Here is a 19984-nt window from a genome sequence, read left to right as displayed (position 1 = left end):
ATAAATTGCTATTTACATATGTGTATATTCACTCCTCCTCTATTTGTGTGATTATAAAACGCATTGGACATGTTTTGTCTGTTTAAGCACTTGGCACTTTGCATTGGTTTTTTAAATGTTCATTGAGTTTTTTTATATCATGATATTTTTCTCAAACACTGTACTCTGTATATGGTGTATTGTTATTGCATAGGCATTATTGCATTATGAATTGTGTACAAACAAGTAAGCACTTTTTCAAAGATAACCTTTGGTATTTATTCTGCACTATTTGCCAATTGGATTTTATATTTAATAAAATTCTCTTCTTTGTATGTGTCATGTATTTGTTGTTTTGTGTTTTGCATAAATTATTCTTTTTCAACCTTTTACAGTTTTGCACTTTTGTACACATCACTTGCTCACATCACTGGGTACTTGCATCTTGTGTATATACAGTCCTATGAAAAAGTTTGGGCACCCCTATTAATCTTAATCATTTTTAGTTCTAAATATTTTGGTGTTTGCAACAGCCATTTCAGTTTGATATATCTAATAACTGATGGACACAGTAATATTTCAGGATTGAAATGAGGTTTATTGTACTAACAGAAAATGCGCAATATGCATTAAACCAAAATTTGACCGGTGCAAAAATATGGGCACCTCAACAGAAAAGTGACATTAATATTTAGTACATCCTCCTTTTGCAAAGATAACAGCCTCTAGTCGCTTCCTGTAGCTTTTAATCAGTTCCTGGCTCCTGGATAAAGGTATTTTGGACCATTTCTTTCTACAAAACAATTCAAGTTCAGTTAAGTTTGATGGTCGCCGAACATGGACAGCCCGCTCTCAAATGATCTGAAAACAAAGATTGTTCAACATAGTTGTTCAGGGGAAGGATATAAAACGTTGTCTCAGAGATTTAACCTGTCAGTTTCCACTGTGAGGAACACAGTAAGGAAATGGAAGACCACAGGGACAGTTCTTGTTAAGCCCAGAAGTGGCAGGCCAAGAAAAATATCAGAAAGGCAGAGAAGAAGAATGGTGAGAAGAGTCAAGGACAATCCACAGACCACCTCCAAAGAGCTGCAGCACCATCTTGCTGCAGATGGTGTCACTGTGCATCGGTCAACAATGCAGCGCACTTTGCACAAGGAGAAGCTGTATGGGAGAGTGATGAGAAAGAAGCCGTTTTTGCACGTACGCCACAAATAGAGTTGCCTGAGGTATGCAAAAGCACATTTGGAGAAGCCAACTTCATTTTGGAAACAAAGATTGAGTTGTTTGGTTATAAAAAAAGGCGTTATGCATGGCGTCCAAAAAGAAACAGCATTCCAAGAAAAACACTTGCTACCCACTGTAAAATTTGGTGGAGGTTCCATCATGCTTTGGGGCTGTGTGGCCAATGCCGGCATCGGGAATCTTGTTAAAGTTGAGGGTCGCATGGATTCCACTCAGTATCAGCAGATTCTTGAGAATAATGTTCAAGAATCAGTGACAAAGTTGAAGTTACGCCGGGGATGGATATTTCAGCAAGACAATGATCCAAAACACTGCTCCAAATCAACTCAGGCATTCATGCAGAGTAACAATTACAATGTTCTGGAATGGCCATCCCAGTCCCCAGACCTGAATATCATTGAACATCTGTGGGATGATTTGAAGCGGGCTGTCCATGCTCGGCGACCATCTAACTTAACTGAACTTGAATTGTTTGTCCAAAATACCTTTATCCAGGATCCAGGAACTGATTAAAAGCTACAGGAAGCGACTAGAAGCTGTTATCTTTGCAAAAGGAGGATCTACTAAATATTAATGTCACTTTTCTGTTGAGGTGCCCATACTTTTGCACCGGTCAAATTTTGGTTTAATGCATATTGCACATTTTCTGTTAGTACAATAAACCTCATTTCAATCCTGAAATATTACTGTGTCCATCAGTTATTAGATATATCAAACTGAAATGGCTGTTGCAAATACCAAAATATTTAGAACTAAAAATGATTAAGATTAATAGGGGTGCCCAAACTTTTTCATAGGACTGTATATATTTCAAAACATATATGTGTTTTAAAAATTTAAATCACTCCCCTTTCCCTAGAACACATATAAAAATACAAGAAAATGGCTGCTTACTTACTGTGTAAGCGGCCATTTTTCTTGTGCCCAAGGCCTACAAGTTTGAAGCCTGCGCCTTTCTTAAGGCTATTCCTACGTGTCAACGAGAAAAAATGTGTTTTAATGGTAGAGCACCTTTAAGCAATATTAGTGTGTTATTATGTTTGAGTACAATTTTAGAGTGAAGAAGAGAATGGAAAAGTTGGGAACCCTTGTAGATTATTGTGCTCAGATAACTTTGACCAAGGTCCCAGACAATGTTCAAAGGTATGTTTGGAGAAAAAAGGGCACAGAATTTCAGGAAAAGAAGATCTCTCCAACCATTAAGCATGGGGGTGGATCAATCATGCTTAGGGCGTGTGTTGTAGTCAATGGCACGGGGAATATTTCACGGGTAGAGAGAAGAATGGATTCAATCAAATTTCAGCAAGTTCTTGAAGCAAACATAACACCATCTGTAAACAAGCTGGAAAGTGAAAAGAGGATGGCTTCTAAAAATGTTTAATGATCCTAAACACACATCAAAATCCACCATAGACTACCTAAAATGGTGCAAGCTGAAGTTTTTACCATGGCCCTCACAGTCCCCTGATCTAAACATTAGAGATGAGCGAACACTAAAGTGTCTGAGGTTCGAAATCCGATTCGAACAGCCGCACACTGTTCGACTGTTCGAACGGATTTCGAACTCCATTATAGTCTATGGGGGGAAATGCTCGTTTCAGGGATGGCAACATTCGATAAAATCATACTTACCAAGTCCACGAGTGACGGTCGGGCTGGATTCTGCTTGAAGTCTTCTCCGGCGCAGGGTCCCCGCGTCCTCTTCCGGGTGGAATTCACTCTGCCTAGGCATCCGGCCTAGGTAGAACCGACTGCGCATGCGCGTGCGGCTCTGCCCAGGCCCGACGCCTGAGTAGAGCCGACTGCGCATGCGCGTGTATGCGCATGCATGCCCGCGCATGCGCAGTCGGCTCTGCCTAGGCTGGATGCCTAGGCAGAGTGAATTCCACCTGGAAGAAGACGTGGGGACGCAGCGCGGAGAAGACTTCGGAAAGGTAAGAGAACAACCAGCGTTGATTGGCAGAATGTATAGCATTCTGCCAATGAACGCTGGTTCTGCATCGAACCTTAAACTTCGAACAGCTAGTAGTGTTCGATCGAGTACAAGTATTTCAAATACCGTAGTATTCGATTGAACACCTACTCGATCGAACACTACTCGCTCATCTCTACTAAACATTGAAAATCTGTGGTTAGACCTCAAAAGAGCAGTGCATGCAATGTGACCCAGGAATCTTGCAGAACTGGAAGATTTTTCCAGGAAGAATGGATGAAAATCCCTCAAACAAGAATTGAAAGACTCTTGGCTGCCTACAAAAAGTATTTTCAAGCTGTGATACTTGCCAAAATGAGTACTACTAGGTATTAAATATGCAGGGTGCCCAGGGTGCTTTTGCTTTGGGCCATTTTCATTTTTGTTATTTTGAAAATGTAAAATATGAAAATATTTTTTTCTTCCAAAAATATACATTGGGAATGTGCCATCTTAATATTATGCCTTTTGAAGATGATTTTTTCTTCAACTTACTTAACTGTTCACAATAACAATCATTTTGACCAGGGGTGTCCAAACTTTTGCATACCACTGTAACTAACACCACAAACTGCAGAACCAAATACAGTCCAACTGCACAACCAGTTATCTAGACTGTTCTTTAATTTGGCAGGCACTCTTGACCCCATTGAATTCTAAACCAGAAGAATGGACACTTAAAACTGAAAACTTAAAAATCACTGTTACTTACCTCTCCAGGGCTCCGGCGCACTCCCCGCAGATCTCTTCTAGGTGGGACGCCATCTGACCCAGGACAGCGTCGCAATGCATAATGATGCTGGCTTGGGCCACGTGACGTCTTTGAACAGCCTGCCGGAGCACAGGAGAGTTAAGTAACAGTGTTTTTTTCATGTTCCGTCACCTCCCATGGCCCTCTGATCATTATATTCCGGGGTCTGAAAAGACTGCAGAGTATAATGATAGCAGTGTTTGTGGGGTTTGCAGGCCCATGATCTCACTTACTGATCCTGATCACAGCCGCATCCGCAGAAGAGCAGGTGGCTATGAGCAGGAGTGAGGTAAGTAAATAGGGCCTGTTACCTGATGGACTTACTCCTGCAGATAACGGCCTATTAAAAAAAAAAAAAAAAATCACATCAGGGGCCCGCCTAATGTCCTGGGCCCTGTGGCAGTGGCTACCACTGCTACCCCAGTAGTTACGCCCCTGGATGGATCTGTGAGGATTTGCACATGCCTCCAGCTGATGCGATTGAATACATTTGCCATGGCATCTGTCTCATTGTACCATTTTCCATTTATTATGCTGCTAAAGCTACTTATTATACCTAGTAATCATCTCCTGCAGCTTGAGCCACGGCTACCACACCACCCCCACTTAACCTGACATTTCCTGCAGCCAGTATTCCATACTGTTGGAGCCACATTTTGGCATAATAAAAACAGCCCAATGCTTTGTCCAATACTGCCATGTTGGTGTGGCAACTGCTTTGGATGCTGACATAATTGTTTGTTTGCTATTTCCCATTTAAAGCCAATTCTCCTTTTTCCACTGTCAGGCAGTGGAATACCAGTCTGCCATACATTTTTCTTCAAATTTTATAGTTGTCACTCTTCCATTACCATGGTGGTGCAGCATTTCCCATATGTGAAAACACAGCATTTACATTAACTTCAAAGTAGATGGAATTCCACACATTACAGAAAAGAAATTGGCAGCGAAAAAGCTGGGTTCTCAAAATGTTAATTTTACCCATGGAAACGCTGGCTGAAGGGGCAGTCTGTGGATATTCTTTTGAAGAACGATGTGGGAATAAAACATGATGAGTTTCTGTGGGACCTTAACCATAAAGGTCATTTTTGGTCTTGGTGGTCATGAGAGCCTCTCCTCCTCCACCAGCCCTGGCATGTCAGGTAAAGGAGACTGGAACAGCATAATATAGTGCCAGGGATTCATGGACAACCACTGACATAACATGCAGTGCCTCTTAGAGGTGGCATCAGAGGCCGGCCAAGAAAAGAGTGGATGAGTGAGTAAAAATTATCGTCCGCTACCGACTGCAATAATCTACCATAATAGGTTTTGGCTGATTAAAAACCAATGCCGCACCCAGTTTATGCCATGAGGTGCCGCCTGAGGCTATCACCTCCGGCCGCCTCATTACACATATGATAGATGTCGCCTCATGACACATATGATAGATGTCACGACATGACAGATATGATAGATGTCGCCTCATGACACATATGATAGATGTCGCCTCATGACACATATGATAGATGTCGCCTCATGACAGATATGATAGATGTCGCCTCATGACACATATGATAGACGTCGTCTCATGACACGTATGATAGATGTCGCCTCATGACACATATGATAGATGTCGCCTCATGACACATATGATAGATGTCGCCTCATGACAGATATGATAGATGTCGCCTCATGACACATATGATAGATGTCACCTCATGACACGTATGATAGATGTCGCCTCATGACACATATGATAGATGTCGCCTCATGACACATATGATAGATGTCGCCTCATGACACATATGATAGATGTCGCCTCATGACACATATGATAGATGTCGCCTCATGACACATATGATAGATGTCGCCTCGCACCTATAACCATTGACATATCTGTGTCACACATATCTGCATGTATGACTTGCAGCAATTTGACATTCCCCCCAAGTGTCCATTTTTTTGGAGGACATTCCTCACTTCTAACCCAAGTCCCTCTATCCCCCTTACTTTTTGTGTTGTTCCCTACACATGTTGAAACCAGTGACATTGTTTCCCATAACCATTTTGCACCCAGTACAATGTTATGCCAAGCTGCTGACACGTTTGTTGCAAGAAATTAAAGAAATCTGTTGTCCGCTTTCTTGTGTGAATTACAAACTGTTCCTAAGGGACCTGCATACTAAACTTCCTTCAACACTGAGACATTGCTACCGCCTGCAAGCCGTCACACACGGGCAACATGCAAAGTAGAAAGGAAGGGCACGGAGAGGGTTAAAGCGGGCTCCGAGCAGAGAATGCAGGGGTGTGTCTGTGCAGTAGACACTATTTGCATTCACGAAAACTTCCTGGTTATGTACAGGTGAAGAGACAGTGAGAGGAGGAGGAGGGCTGTACTCACTGCTCAGACCGGGAAAAGACGAAGGAGCAGCCGCTGACTGGTCACCAGAGGCAGGGGGCTGCCAGGGAGAACAGAACAGAACAAGTCATTCATGCCAAGCAGCTTCAGGGAGCAGGGCTGCTGCTGACACACTACCACAGTCTCCCTCACTTGTGTACAGTGACGAGAGTCTGCACCAGCTAACAATGAGTGACAAGTCCAGCTTCCTACATATTGGGGACATCGTGTCCCTCTACGCTGAGGGGACAGTATGCGGCTTCATCAGCACCCTGGGGTAAGTGGCACCGCTATGACTGCCCTACAGTGGCACTATGAATGAGTCAGTGGGGTAGCTCCTGTAGCTCATACTTTGGGTGTGTACAATACAATAAAAGCTAGTTTAGGAGAGTGTGATAGAAGAAGTGATGTCATATAGGATGACTACTTACAGACTTTCTAGGGCAGTGAAACAATGAAGGGATGGCAACCTGCCCTCTATATGTGTCACACATATTGTAGAATTTGTCAAGGGTTCGGGCATATTAATATTTATATTGCGCAGCAGACTTGTAAAAATGATATCATCAATGAAAGTTATTCTCTCTATCAGATGATCTCTGCCCTGTATAATGTAGGCTATGGAGTAATTCTAACAAACCTTGGAGTCGCTGCAAAATATTAAGGCTTCAAAAATTGCGTCCTCTATGTCGAGCATTAGGCATAAGACCATGTGCACATTATGGGTCCATTCACATGGAGTAAACGCGCGCTCATTTTAGTAAAATAAGACTCCCATTGACTTCAATGACAAAGTCAATGGGAGTCTTATTTTTACACGTGTATTCTTTACATATGTATTTAGCCAAAATGAGCGCGCGTTTATTCTGTGTGAAACGCTGCGGGAAAAATCGCAGCGTTGTACAGTGCAGGCAAAGTGGATGGGATTCCGAATCCCATGCCCACTTTGTGGAAAAAAACGTAGTGCAGACGCTGCAATTTGCAAAGCCGTTGTGGCTTTGCAAATCGCAGCATGTCAATTATATCTACGGAAACGCCAGCGGCTTTCCCGTAGATATAATGGGAAGGGAAAGTCCGCAGAGGAAAACTCAGTGAACTTTCTCTTCAAAGCGCTGCGGAAAGAACCGCAATGCGATCACGCAGCGGTTCTTTCCGCAGAGCTATAGCGCTGCGATTGCGGCCCGTGGGGCCTTAGCCTTAGACTGCTTTATCGTTCCATACTGGTGATTGTAGTTAATAGGAATGCATTGAGAGTGCAGGAGATTTATATGCAACTGATGCACAACAAGTGAGTAAATAAATAAAACAGATCTAAGTTTTCTAAAAAGTTGTACACATGTAGACTGATTTGTATAAAATGTGCGACAAAGTCCAGTCTTTGTAACCCCGGTGGTAGGGTCACCAGCGCTACTCATTCGGTTTTGGCTACAGGGTTGTTACCATATTTTTATAAAAAAAATCCTCTTATGAATCACTGTACATTGAAATGTATAAAGTTGCTTGACAACAACTACAACCAATGAACCTGGTAGCAAGTTTTTCCTTAAGATTATTTTGCTTTCTTACAAAAACAGTGCACTACCTGTCAGTAGGTTGAAACTGGTATTGTAGCTACAATGAAGTAAATTGAACTCAGCTTCAATATGCCACACTATTTGTGAACAGGTAGCACTGTCCTTGAAAGAAAGTGTTTCTAATCCTGGACATCCTCTTTAACTACTTCAGTACGCATCGCTGACTTTTTATGTACAGCCAATCTTAACACTCCAACACGTGGAGAAAATTGTTGGTACCCCTCATTTAATCAAAGAAAGACCCACAATGGTCACAGAAATAACTTGAATCTGACAAAAGTATTAATAAATAAAAATTATATGAAAATGAACAAATGAAAGTCAGACATTGCTGTTCGCTTCAACAGAATAAAAAAAACAAAAAAAAACAAAACATGAAATGCCTGGACAGAAATGATGGTTCCCTTAACTTAATATTTTGTTGCACAACCTTTTGAGATAATCACTGCAATCAAACGATTTCTGTAACTGTCAGTGAGACTTCAGCACCTCTCAGCTGGTATTTTGGCCCACTCCTCATGAGAAAACTGCGGATTTGAAAGGTGTCTTTTCCAGGCGGCTTGTTTCAGCTCCTTCCAAAGATGCTCAATAGGATTTAGGTCAGGGCTCATAGAAGGCCACTTCAGAATAGTCAAAAGTTTTCCTTTTAGCCATTCTTTGGTGTTTTTACCTGTGTTTTGGGTCCTTATCCTGTTGCAAGACCTATGACTTGCGACTGAGACCAAGCTTTCTGACACTCGGCAGCACATTTCTCTCAAAAGAACCAGAAAAGTCCTGGAACATAACAGAGCCTCCCCTACGTTTCATAGTAGGGACAGTGTTCTTTTCATGATATGCTTCATTTTTCTGCCAGTGACAGCTTTGTGGCTTGTCAACATGTAGTTCAACAGATTATAGTTTGTCATATTCAAGTTATTTCTGTGACCATTGTGGGTTTTTCCTTCATTAAACGAGGGGTACCAACAATTTTGTCCACGTGTGTGTGTGTGTGTATATATATATATATATATATATATATATATATATATACGAAATAGTGCAGCTGCAAAAGGGCTTGGCCTGCTGTTACTACAGCTAACCTTCCTATAGGGAAGACAAGGATTGCTGTCCCTGCCTTCCCGATTCCCACTCTCAATCAGTCCTGTGTACACATCTGTTGGAGCCGCCATGATGTGGCTTCACTTCCGGCCCCCTGCGATCCTATGGCCACAAGGGGTCGGGAACTGCGTGAGTTGCAGTAAGAGTTAGAATGCCCTTTAAAGGTCTATTATGGGGGGCACAATATGTTTAAAAAAAACACATGGGTCCTGAAATAGTTAAGCACAACTTGATGGGGTTTTCAAGGATTAAGATATTGATAAGGTAGTGCCACATGTGCTTACTGGATGTGGCTAAAGCCTCATCCAGTCCCCAGGCTGCTGTTGCACTTGTTAACTTCAGATGTATCCTGTTACTAGCTGTGGCTTTGCTGTTACTGTGTGGCCAATAATGAGATACACATGATATTAATCAGTTCATTTATGCTAGGTTCACACTAGTGTTCGGGTCCACATGGGGGCGCGAAAGATAAAGAGCCATAGACTATAATGGGGTCTGCTGGCTTTCCACCGGGTTTATACTGAAGATTTTAAGCAGATTTTGTGGCGGAGAGGAGCCTCACACACGTGTAAATCCAGCCTTATTGAGGAGTGAAAGCACCTACCAGCAATATTAGATGGGGGGGGGGGGGTAATTTGCATGATAATTAAGCTGCAACAGTCTGGCACAATCACTACACAGTGTACAGAGTTTTCTGCTTTGGCGACTGTATACTGGGCAGTTCCATGTGCCCTGTTGGTTATAAGCCAATTGGTTGGGGTGTTGGGTGTCATACACTCCTAACAATCTGATATTGCTTACTGTTCTTGGGCTAAGCCATCAATATTTGAATATCAGAAAACCCCTTTAATTCAAAAGGTCATAGTATAGCCCTAGCCTTATTCTGCTTAGTCTTATTATACTGTACATCTTCAGTTTACAGCAGTTTGTATTCGGAGAATAGCAAGAACAAGGATGAGCAGAGGCTGAAGAGATTACCTTTTATATAAACCCTGAGTCTGAAATTTTATCCTTGCACCCACAATATAGTGGTTGTAATAATAGGAAAATATTAGTAAATTGTAATGTGTTTTTTTTAAAAAACGAAACAAAACAGAAATCTATATTTTATAACCATGTGATAGATTTTACAGGGGTTTTCCTAGTAAATTAGGAATGGGGGTCACCAAATCCCTTGTGTGAATGCAGCAGTAGCACACAATTGTTTCTTGTTCTAGAGGTCACACCCACAGCAATCAGGCACATATCTACTATACTTTGGACAGGGGATAAGTGCTGTTACCGGAAAAAACCCTTTAAGGCTCCGTTCCCACAGAGTAACGCGCCACTCATTCTGACACGTAAACACGTGTCAGAGTGAGCACAGTAAAACAGATCCCATTGACTTCAAAGGGTTCGGTGTTACGCGCGCTACCCATTGAACTCAATGGGAGGCTTTTTTACCTATTGCTTTCAATGTGATACGCGCATATCACATTGAAAGCAATAGGTAAAAAAGCCTCCCACTGAGTTCAATGGGTAGCGCGCGTAAGCCGGATCCCATTGAAGTCAATGGGATCTGTTTTGAAGCGCCTCACTGTGACATGTGCTTACATGTCAGAATGAGCGACGCGTTACTCCGTGGGAATGGAGCCTAAGGCTAAGGCCCAAGCTAGTGGCCCACAGCCAGAAAGTGCTGTGGGAAAAACCGTGGCAGAAATCTATTCACAGAAAGCCTGCAGAGTTTTCCTCTATGGACTTCCTGCTTCCTTTATACATAGGTATAATTCACATGCTGCACTTTGCAACAAATCGCAGCATTTCCACTGCAAATTAATTTTCTGCAATGTGTGGATGGGATTAGCCAGAATCCCATCCATTAAGGCTGAGGTCACACATTGTGGAGAGGTTTTTTTTTTTTTGTTTTTTTTTAGCCAAGATTGGCTTCAAAAGGAATGAGAAATACATAGAAAGCACCTACAAGTCTCCCTTATGCTAAATGCACTACTGGCTTTTCTGGCTTTTCTACAATGTGTGGCGTCAGTCTCAGAAGTCTACTAACTGCTTTATCTACAGAGGAAATATGTTGTCTATTTTTAAAAGTTGAAGCCTCACTCCAGCTAAAAGTTTTATGCCTTACCCCTTTAGTACAGCGCATACTAATACATTGTGAATGTTACCCTTACATACTATGTACATATTTCACTTTACTCTATTACTCTAGTCTTTTGCCATCAGACTGACCTGCCGATTCACACACCAGCCGGAAGCCACTGATTTCTAGGCAAGTCTAAGACTGCATAAGATCCAGGCTGTTTTATAAGACTTTTCAGGCTCTTATAGATAGTCTGCTGATCACATGACCAGACAGGTCACGGTTCGGAGGCTAAATAAAGTGAATGATGCACTTGGCGAGCGAGGGCTTCATTTACTTTGTATTAGTATGTCCTGTACTCCAGGGCTAACTCTAGGTTCACACTAGTGCGATTGGGGACCTGAAGAACAAAAACCTAATGTGCTTAGAAGGTGGTTACCCGCAGAAAGACTATAATGGGGTCTGCTGGGTTTCTGCCCAATTTCCACTTCCGATTCTTACAGGACTTTTCTCTCTGCTTTTTCCAAGCAGATTTGGTAAGGGAAAACCCAAATGTGAAGCCGATTCAGGTGTGAACTTAGCCTAAGACATAAAGCTTTTTGCCAGAGTTGGGCTTTTAAAGAATAGATGATTATAGTAGGTTAACAATATCATATAAGTGACTCTGAGAACCCCCACCGATCAGGTGATTTAGGCCATATTTAACTTTTGTATATTACGGTATCTCATTGAAACCATATTTTTCAGTTTTACTTGTATGTATATAGCTCTTATACAGACATTTGTCTCCAAGGTTACAGACTTCAAACAAATCCTGTGTATTTAACCCTGTGTCATATCTAGCTCACCTTCACTTTCTGTCTGTGACTGTAGAGGAGTAGACAAATGCCCCCTTCAATGCACACCCACTAATTTTTCACACTTTGAAAAGAATCAGGCCCACAATTAAATATTAATTCATTAGTTTTAATAGGAAAAGAGGCCATATGAAGAGGTTAGCCTAAGTTATTTATAACTAGTTTATAAGACATAAATGACAGGAACTATGTTCTTAGAGTTGGAATACGGGTGTTTTGGAAAGTGTGTAGGTGTTAACATTCTGCAGTGCAACCGCACAGTGAGTACACAATGAATATTCTGCTAATATTTGGATAGAGCACTGCACAATGAGTTTTAAGGGTGCGGTGCTGAGATAGTGTGCCATAAAACATATTCAGCTGTGTATTACTATATTTCTGCCTTTGTTTGTATATATTTTCTATGTGACAAGGTATTAATCTATTGATACATGGTACTGGACTTACATTAGTGATTTGTTAGAGCAGCCAGATGTCCATAGGAATCTCATGCCATTAAATGGCTCTGTGGGATCAGACAGACATTCCCCAATGGCACAGGCAACAATAGTAGAGTGGATCTTAACCCTTAAGTACTATCATGGTGTCTATCATACACCACTGCCATACACATATCATTATGATAGACACCATGATAGTACTTAAGGGTTAATCTGACTGTTTCTTGTTCATACCAGAGATAAGTTGTGCCGCAAGTAGCTGGCTGCTGCATGTCACCGTTAAACTAATAAAATGAATGTTAATTTGGGAACATGAGTGATAGCTGTCAGTTTAACATTCATTTGTCTAGTAGCATTCTGTTGTCTATTGCCAGCTTTAGGCAGTGAGACCCTAGAAATACAAGTCTCACAGGTCTTTCCTAGTTATTACCCTACAGCTTTATATACTTTACTGTATAATTATATGGAATTTGTCTAGGCTGACCAGGATTAAGAGCTCATAAGGCCTTGGGCACTTAATAGTATGGGATGCCACTTCAGGTTAGAGTACAGTATTTGTAAAATTAATGAAATACCATATGTTCTACATGTACATAAAACCCATGCACATGATACTTACATTGAGCTATCAGATAGCTGAAAAGTTGTCTTGCATTAAACATTCTGTATAGTAATACGTTGTGCATATAAGCAATGTATCCTTCAGTATATGAGCATCCATTCATCCTTATGTGTTGGATACAATGCTCTCATTGTGATCTGTGTTTACTAGCAGGTATGAAGGTATGCTCAGTTACAATTCTTTTCTCCTTATTTGGCACCTGAACTGTTAGTAAGTTCTCAGTGCCTGTCACCTTGTATAGCGGTGCCATAAATGTTTCTTCAATGGGTTAAGGAAAGTTCTGTCACTGTGCCTTGCAGATAAAGAGAGGAAATGGAATTGTGGGAGGGTGAGGGATGCTGGAGACTGTGTGTTTCTTGTCCTGTCATGCAGTCATTGCTATAAGGATCAACAGAACCTTTATTTGGTAAAAGTGAAATTTTGATGATCATAAAACCAAAAGAAATGTCGATTTCTTGTGCTTATATTTATTAAACAGAAATTAAACAGAAGAATATATATATATATATATATATATATATATATATATATATATATATATACAGTCCTATGAAAAAGTTTGGGCACCCCTATTAATCTTAATCATTTTTAGTTCTAAATATGTTGGTGTTTATAACAGCCATTTCAGTTTGATATATCTAATAACTGATGGACACAGTAATATTTCAGGATTGAAATGAGGTTTATTGTACTAACAGAAAATGTGCAATATGCATTAAACCAAAATTTGACCGGTGCAAAAGTATGGGCACCTCAACAGAAAAGTGACATTAATATTTAGTAGATCCTCCTTTTGCAAAGATAACAGCCTCTAGTCGCTTCCTGTAGCTTTTAATCAGTTCCTGGATCCTGGATAAAGGTATTTTGGACAAACAATTCAAGCTCAGTTAAGTTAGATGGTCGCCGAGCATGGACAGCCCGCTTCAAATCATCCCACAGATGTTCAATGATATTCAGGTCTGGGGACTGAGATGGCCATTCCAGAACATTGTAATTGTTCCTCTGCATGAATGCCTGAGGATTTGGAGCGGTGTTTTGGATCATTGTCTTGCTGAAATATCCATCCCCGGCGTAACTTCAACTTCGTCACTGATTCTTGAACATTATTCTCAAGAATCTGCTGATACTGAGTGGAATCCATGCGACTCTCAACTTTAACAAGATTCTCGATGCCGGCATTGGCCACATAGCCCCAAAGCATGATGGAACCTCCACCAAATTTTACAGTGGGTAGCATGTGTTTTTCTTGGAATGCTGTTTCTTTTTGGACGCCATGCATAACGCCTTTTTTTATAACCAAACAACTCAATTTTTGTTTCCAAAATGAAGCTGCCTTGTCCAAATGTGCTTTTTCATACCTCAGGCAACTCTATTTGTGGCGTACGTGCAGAAACGGCTTCTTTCTCATCACTCTCCCATACAGCTTCTATTTGTGCAAAGTGCGCTGTATAGTTGACTGATGCACAGTGACACCATCTGCAGCAAGATGATGCTGCAGCTCTTTGGAGGTGGTCTGTGGATTGTCCTTGACTGTTCTCACCATTCTTCTTCTCTGCCTTTCTGATATTTTTCTTGGCCTGCCACTTCTGGGCTTAACAAGAACTGTCCCTGTGGTCTTCCATTTCCTTACTATGTTCCTCACAGTGGAAACTGACAGGTTAAATCTCTGAGACAACTTTTTGTATCCTTCCCCTGAACAACTATGTTGAACAATCTTTGTTTTCAGATCATTTGAGAGTTGTTTTGAGTAGCCCATGATGCCACTCTTCAGAGGAGATTCAAATAAGAGATCAACTTGCAATTGGCCACCTTAAATACCTTTTCTTATGATTGGATACATCTGGCTGTGACGTTCAAAGCTCACTGAGGTTACAAAACCAATTTTGTGCTTCAGTAAGTCAGTAAAAAGTAGTTAGGGGAATTCCAATCAATAAAATGATAAGGGTGCCCATACTTTTGCACCGGTCAAATTTTGGTTTAATGCATATTGCACATTTTTTGTTAGTACAATAAACCTCATTTCAATCCTGAAATATTACTGTGTCCATCAGTTATTAGATATATCAAACTGAAATGGCTGTTGCAAACACCAAAATATTTAGAACAAAAAATGATTAAGATTAATAGGGGTGCCCAAACTTTTTCATAGGACTGTATATATATATATATATATATATATATAGAGAGAGAGAGAGAGAGAGAGAGAGAGAGAGAGAGAGAGAGAGAGAGTTAGTAGTATGCATGAAGGCATAGTTATTTTATTGTAATATTGTAGTAATATTTCAGAATTTACTTTTCAGACCTCTATATCTTGCGGCATGTTTTCCTCATAAATCATTTTCAGTACCACCACTAAAATCACTTGTAAACCTACTCCTGTTTTAGCAGCTCTTAAGGACATATTAAACACTTTTTGTGTTATTATTATTAGAATTATTATTATAAACGTGTAATCTGTATGCAGATTAGCTCTTCAGTGCATCGGGGTGGTAGACATACCCCCCAAAGAACCACTACCAGCTTCTAACATAAAGATTGACAGTCACCACTCGCTAGTGTGTTGCACTTATCAGTAAAAATGGGTAGTCTGGCAGATGTGGCCATGCCTGAGTAAGATTGTACTTTGTACTAGTCACTGCCATTAGTGGCCCTACAACAGCATGTAAGGGGTTTAGAAGTGATTTGTGGTAGAATCACTTTCAGTTTGTAACATTCTACAAAGACAAAACATTTTACAAGACATTTTGTAAAGACTGTAGTCTAAAGTTTCTTTAAAGGGGCTTTATCATTTGGAAAAGCCATTTTTAGATAAGCACATCCTTGCATAGCCTTTAGAAAGGCTATTCCACACATACCTTTTGTATGTAAATTGCCTCAGTAGATTTGGAATAAGTCCGTTTTTATCGACATGTTAATGAGCTTCCACCAGTACCAATTCCCACCTCGTGCGATGTGACTGATGTCCATCACAATCAGATATCATCCCGATACCCTACTTAATTGCTGGTGTGATATGCCAATGTCTGTGTGACTAGATGAAGCTGCCTCCTGCCCCTTGAGGTTAATTGAGGGTATTATAGAAAATAGGATCATGGAGGAAGGTTAGGCAACTGCTATGGGGCCATGGAAGGAGGGGACTCACAGACCTCTCTCACAACATTTAGACTTCTTTTGATGTCTGTCATTCATAAACCTTTTATACCTGCTCTCTTTACTGATAATTCTGATTCTTTTACACATGCTTCTAATCTGTCAGTAGATAACAAATAAGGGAGGGTGTGGAAAATAATGTCGCTAAGGGTATGTTCACATAGAGGAAAAGGTCGTGGAAACCTTTTCCATCGTGTGAATATTCCGCGGGGCTCGCCGCGACTGAATGCCGATGCAGCATCGGCATTCCATCAAGGCATCCTGCTCCTGTGTAGGCCCGAATGAATGGGCCTACACTGGAGCATGTCTCACACCGCGACTGAGTCGGCCACATAATCTGCGGCAAGAAGGGTCATCTCGCTTCTTTTTTTCCACTCCTAGCTAGCGGAAAAAAAGAAGCCAGAGGCTCCCATTGAAGTCAATGGGAGCCGTTTTTGGCAGCGGATTTTGAGGCGGATTCCACCTCATAATCCACTGCCAAAAAACTCAGCGTGAAGAGACCCTAAAAAAGGCTATAGTATTCTGCCTCTGGACTAGTGGAATCTATAAGCAGGGGCATAATCATTGCTGAAGTATTTTGTTTTCTCTTTTTTTAATTCCGCAAACACATTTACTTTAAAAGTATCAAGAGAAAATACATTGGGGGAGATTTATTAACACTGCCATTATGTATGCCCGTCGTAGTGAGGTTCCTAACTGGCACTAACTGCACCTAATTTATCAAGAGACTCTGGCTGCCTAATAAGTTAGTTGCTCTCCATTGTACCAAAATGAAAATCTATGCAGGCCAAAATCTGGGGTAGATTTGCTGTCAGAAATCTGGCATGAGTTATAGTAAATTGGTTTGCTTGGTATTGTAGATTAGTCCTATGTACTTGTTAAGTTTCAAAGCTGCACTACCAAGTAAAGACCCATGTAAACAAAAAATAGCGAGCCCTGCAGCTCCTGTGAGAAGCTGAATGGCAAAAGTGCCCTGATATTGATGCCTATCCTAAGGAAAGGCCATCAATATTGTAATGCCAGAAAACCACTTATAGAACAATACAATAAATGGACATACTGATAGGGAATGTAGATTATCATCCCTATATGAGATAGCAATTGAAAATGTCTGTAAAGTGCTAAGGAGTATGATGGTGCTATATTAAGCTAAATAAAATAATAATAAAAAATAATAAAAGGCCCCTTATATTTGTGGAGGAAATAGGTCCGGGCAAGTTTGACTCCCTACAGCACTATTACCTGTTTACACCTATGAAAATAGAATAGCCAAGAATACTATACAGTCTAGCTTTTTAGTCCTTTATTAGTCAGAACAGTGGTGAACCTAGCCTTTCTGCTGCCTGAGACGAACGACAGAAAGGCACCCCCCCTGCGCCGGACTGAATACCGTGGGGGGAAGGGGGTGCGCTACTGGTAACATTACAGTGATAGAGTACGTAAAATTTTGTGGTGACTTACCAGAGACATCCCTGACTAAACGCTCACATTTCCCGTCTCTTCTCTTTGGACCGTCATGACCACTTCTTCCAGCATGTGATTTGTCTCTGTAAAGTTTGCAACACAGACATCGACTCCTCACTTCTCCAGGCACCCGACCCATATTGTCCTCACATATACAAAGCCCCTTAAAGAGGACCTTTCATGAGTTGGGGCACATGCGGTTTTATATACCGCTGGAAAGCCAACAGAACGCTGAATTCAGCGCACTGTTGGCTTTCACAATCTGTGCTCCAGGTGAAGAGCTATTGGTGCCGATACCGTCAGAAGGGCGTTCCTGACATTCAGTCAGGAACGCCGTTCTTCATAGTAGCACCTATAGTGCTATACAGTGACACCAAGGAGGAACGCCCCCTCCCCTCCTGATAGTACTCCTCCATAGACGAGTACTGGGGGGACGTTCCTCCCCGCTCTCACAGTACAGCGCTATAGGCGCTGCTGTGAAGAACGGCGTTCCTGACTGACTGTCAGGAACACCCTTCTGACGGTGAAGAGCTATGGTACCGGCACCAATAGCTCTTCACCTGGGGCACAGATCGTGAAAGCCAACAATGCGTTGAATTCAGCATGTGCCCCAACTCATGGAAGATCCTCTTTATATAGTGCCCCTTATTAATAATACCCACTTATATTAATAATGCCACTAATAGCTCTTATATAAATAACTCCTGTTAATAAATAAAGTGCCCCCTCCTAAAGACCCCTTAAATACCCACAACTCACCTTAAAAAGGAAAAAAAAAAAAGTTATACGTACCTAGGAGTGCTCGATGCAGCCGGCGTCTCCTCTTCATTAGCCGGGATCGCAGCATGCAGGACGTCTGCTGCGTCTCAGCGTAGGAGGCACATGATGTCATCACACGGCGCCTCCCACACAGAGAAGCAGATGTGTTGTCTGTCTTCTCTGTGTCTACAGCAACATGGCATTAGTTTTAAATAGATCGGTGTCTTGCAGACGCCAATCTATTTAACAGCGCAGCCACTATCAGGAGTGGCGACACATAATAATTAGAGATGAGCGAACAGTGTTCTATCGAACACATGTTCGATCGGATATCAGGGTGTTCGCTATGTTCGAATCGAATCGAACACCGCGTGGTAAAGTGCGCCAAAATTCGATTCCCCTCCCACCTTCCCTGGCGCCTTTTTTGCACCAATAACAGCGCAGGGGAGGTGGGACAGGAACTACGACACCGGGGGCATTGAAAAAAATTGGAAAAAGTCATTGGCTGCCGAAATCAGGTGACCTCCATTTTAGACGAATAGTGGATTTCAAATCCGGGTCATATGAGAATGTGAACTTTGTGACTATGAGACAGGGATAGCTGTACAGGCAGGGATAGCTAGGGATAACCTTTATTTAGGGGGGAATGTTATTAAAAATAACTTTTTGGGGCTCTATCGGGTGTGTAATTGTGATTTTTGTGAGATAAACTTTTTCCCATAGGGATGCATTGGCCAGCGCTGATTGGCCGAATTCCGTACTCTGGCCAATCAGTGCTGGCCAATGCATTCTATTAGCTTGATGAAGCAGAGTGTGCACAAGGGTTCAAGCGCACCCTCGGCTCTGATGTAGCAGAGCCGAGGCTGCACAAGGGTTCAAGCGCACCCTCGGCTCTGATGGAGGAGGCGGAGTCTAAGGTCGGACCTGAATGGAGACTGGTGTGGAGCGATCTTAGACTCCGCCTCCTCCAGCAGAGCCAGCGCTGATTGGCCGAATTCCGTACTCTGGCCAATCAGCACTGGCTAATGCATTGTATTGGCGTGATGAAGCAGTGCTGAATGTGTGTGCTTAGCACACACATTCAGCTCTACTTCATCGGGCTAATAGAATGCATTGGCCAGCGCTGATTGGCCGAATTCCGTACTCTGGCCAATCAGCACTGTATTGGCATGATGAAGCAGTGCTGAATGTGTGTGCTTAGCACACACATTCAGCTCTGCTTCATCGGGCTAATAGAATGCATTGGCCTGCGCTGATTGGCCGAATTCCGTACTCTGGCCAATCAGCACTGGCTAATGCATTGTATTGGCGTGATGAAGCAGTGCTGAATGTGTGTGCTTAGCACACATTCAGCTCTACTTCATCGGGCTAATAGAATGCATTGGCCAGCGCTGATTGGCCAGAGTACGGAATTCGGCCAATCAGCGCTGGCTCTGCTGGAGGAGGCGGAGTCTAAGATCGCTCCACACCAGTCTCCATTCAGGTCCGACCTTAGACTCCGCCTCCTCCAGCAGAGCCAGCGCTGATTGGCCGAATTCCGTACTCTGGCCAATCAGCACTGGCTAATGCATTGTATTGGCGTGATGAAGCAGTGCTGAATGTGTGTGCTTAGCACACAC

The 19984-nt window shown here is 42.0% G+C and overlaps 1 protein-coding gene across 2 annotated transcripts in view; it reads left to right on the top strand.

Annotated features, from left to right (window-relative positions):
- Nucleotides 1–6312: 6312 nt before the first annotated feature.
- Nucleotides 6313–19984, top strand: part of ITPR3 (inositol 1,4,5-trisphosphate receptor type 3) — a 356707-nt gene continuing 343035 nt past the window's right edge. For both annotated transcript variants that reach the window (XM_075264237.1, XM_075264236.1), the window contains exon 1: nucleotides 6313–6604. In XM_075264237.1, coding sequence (XP_075120338.1) covers nucleotides 6516–6604 — 89 coding nt within the window. In that variant the 5' untranslated portion in view covers nucleotides 6313–6515. The remainder of the gene's footprint in view (nucleotides 6605–19984) is intronic.

This window comes from Leptodactylus fuscus, chromosome 2, assembly GCF_031893055.1.
Source record: "Leptodactylus fuscus isolate aLepFus1 chromosome 2, aLepFus1.hap2, whole genome shotgun sequence".
In the NCBI taxonomy this organism is placed as follows: Eukaryota; Metazoa; Chordata; class Amphibia; order Anura; family Leptodactylidae; genus Leptodactylus; species Leptodactylus fuscus.
The sequence above is the reverse complement of the archived record's forward strand: the minus strand, read 5'-3'. Positions and strand labels throughout refer to the sequence as shown.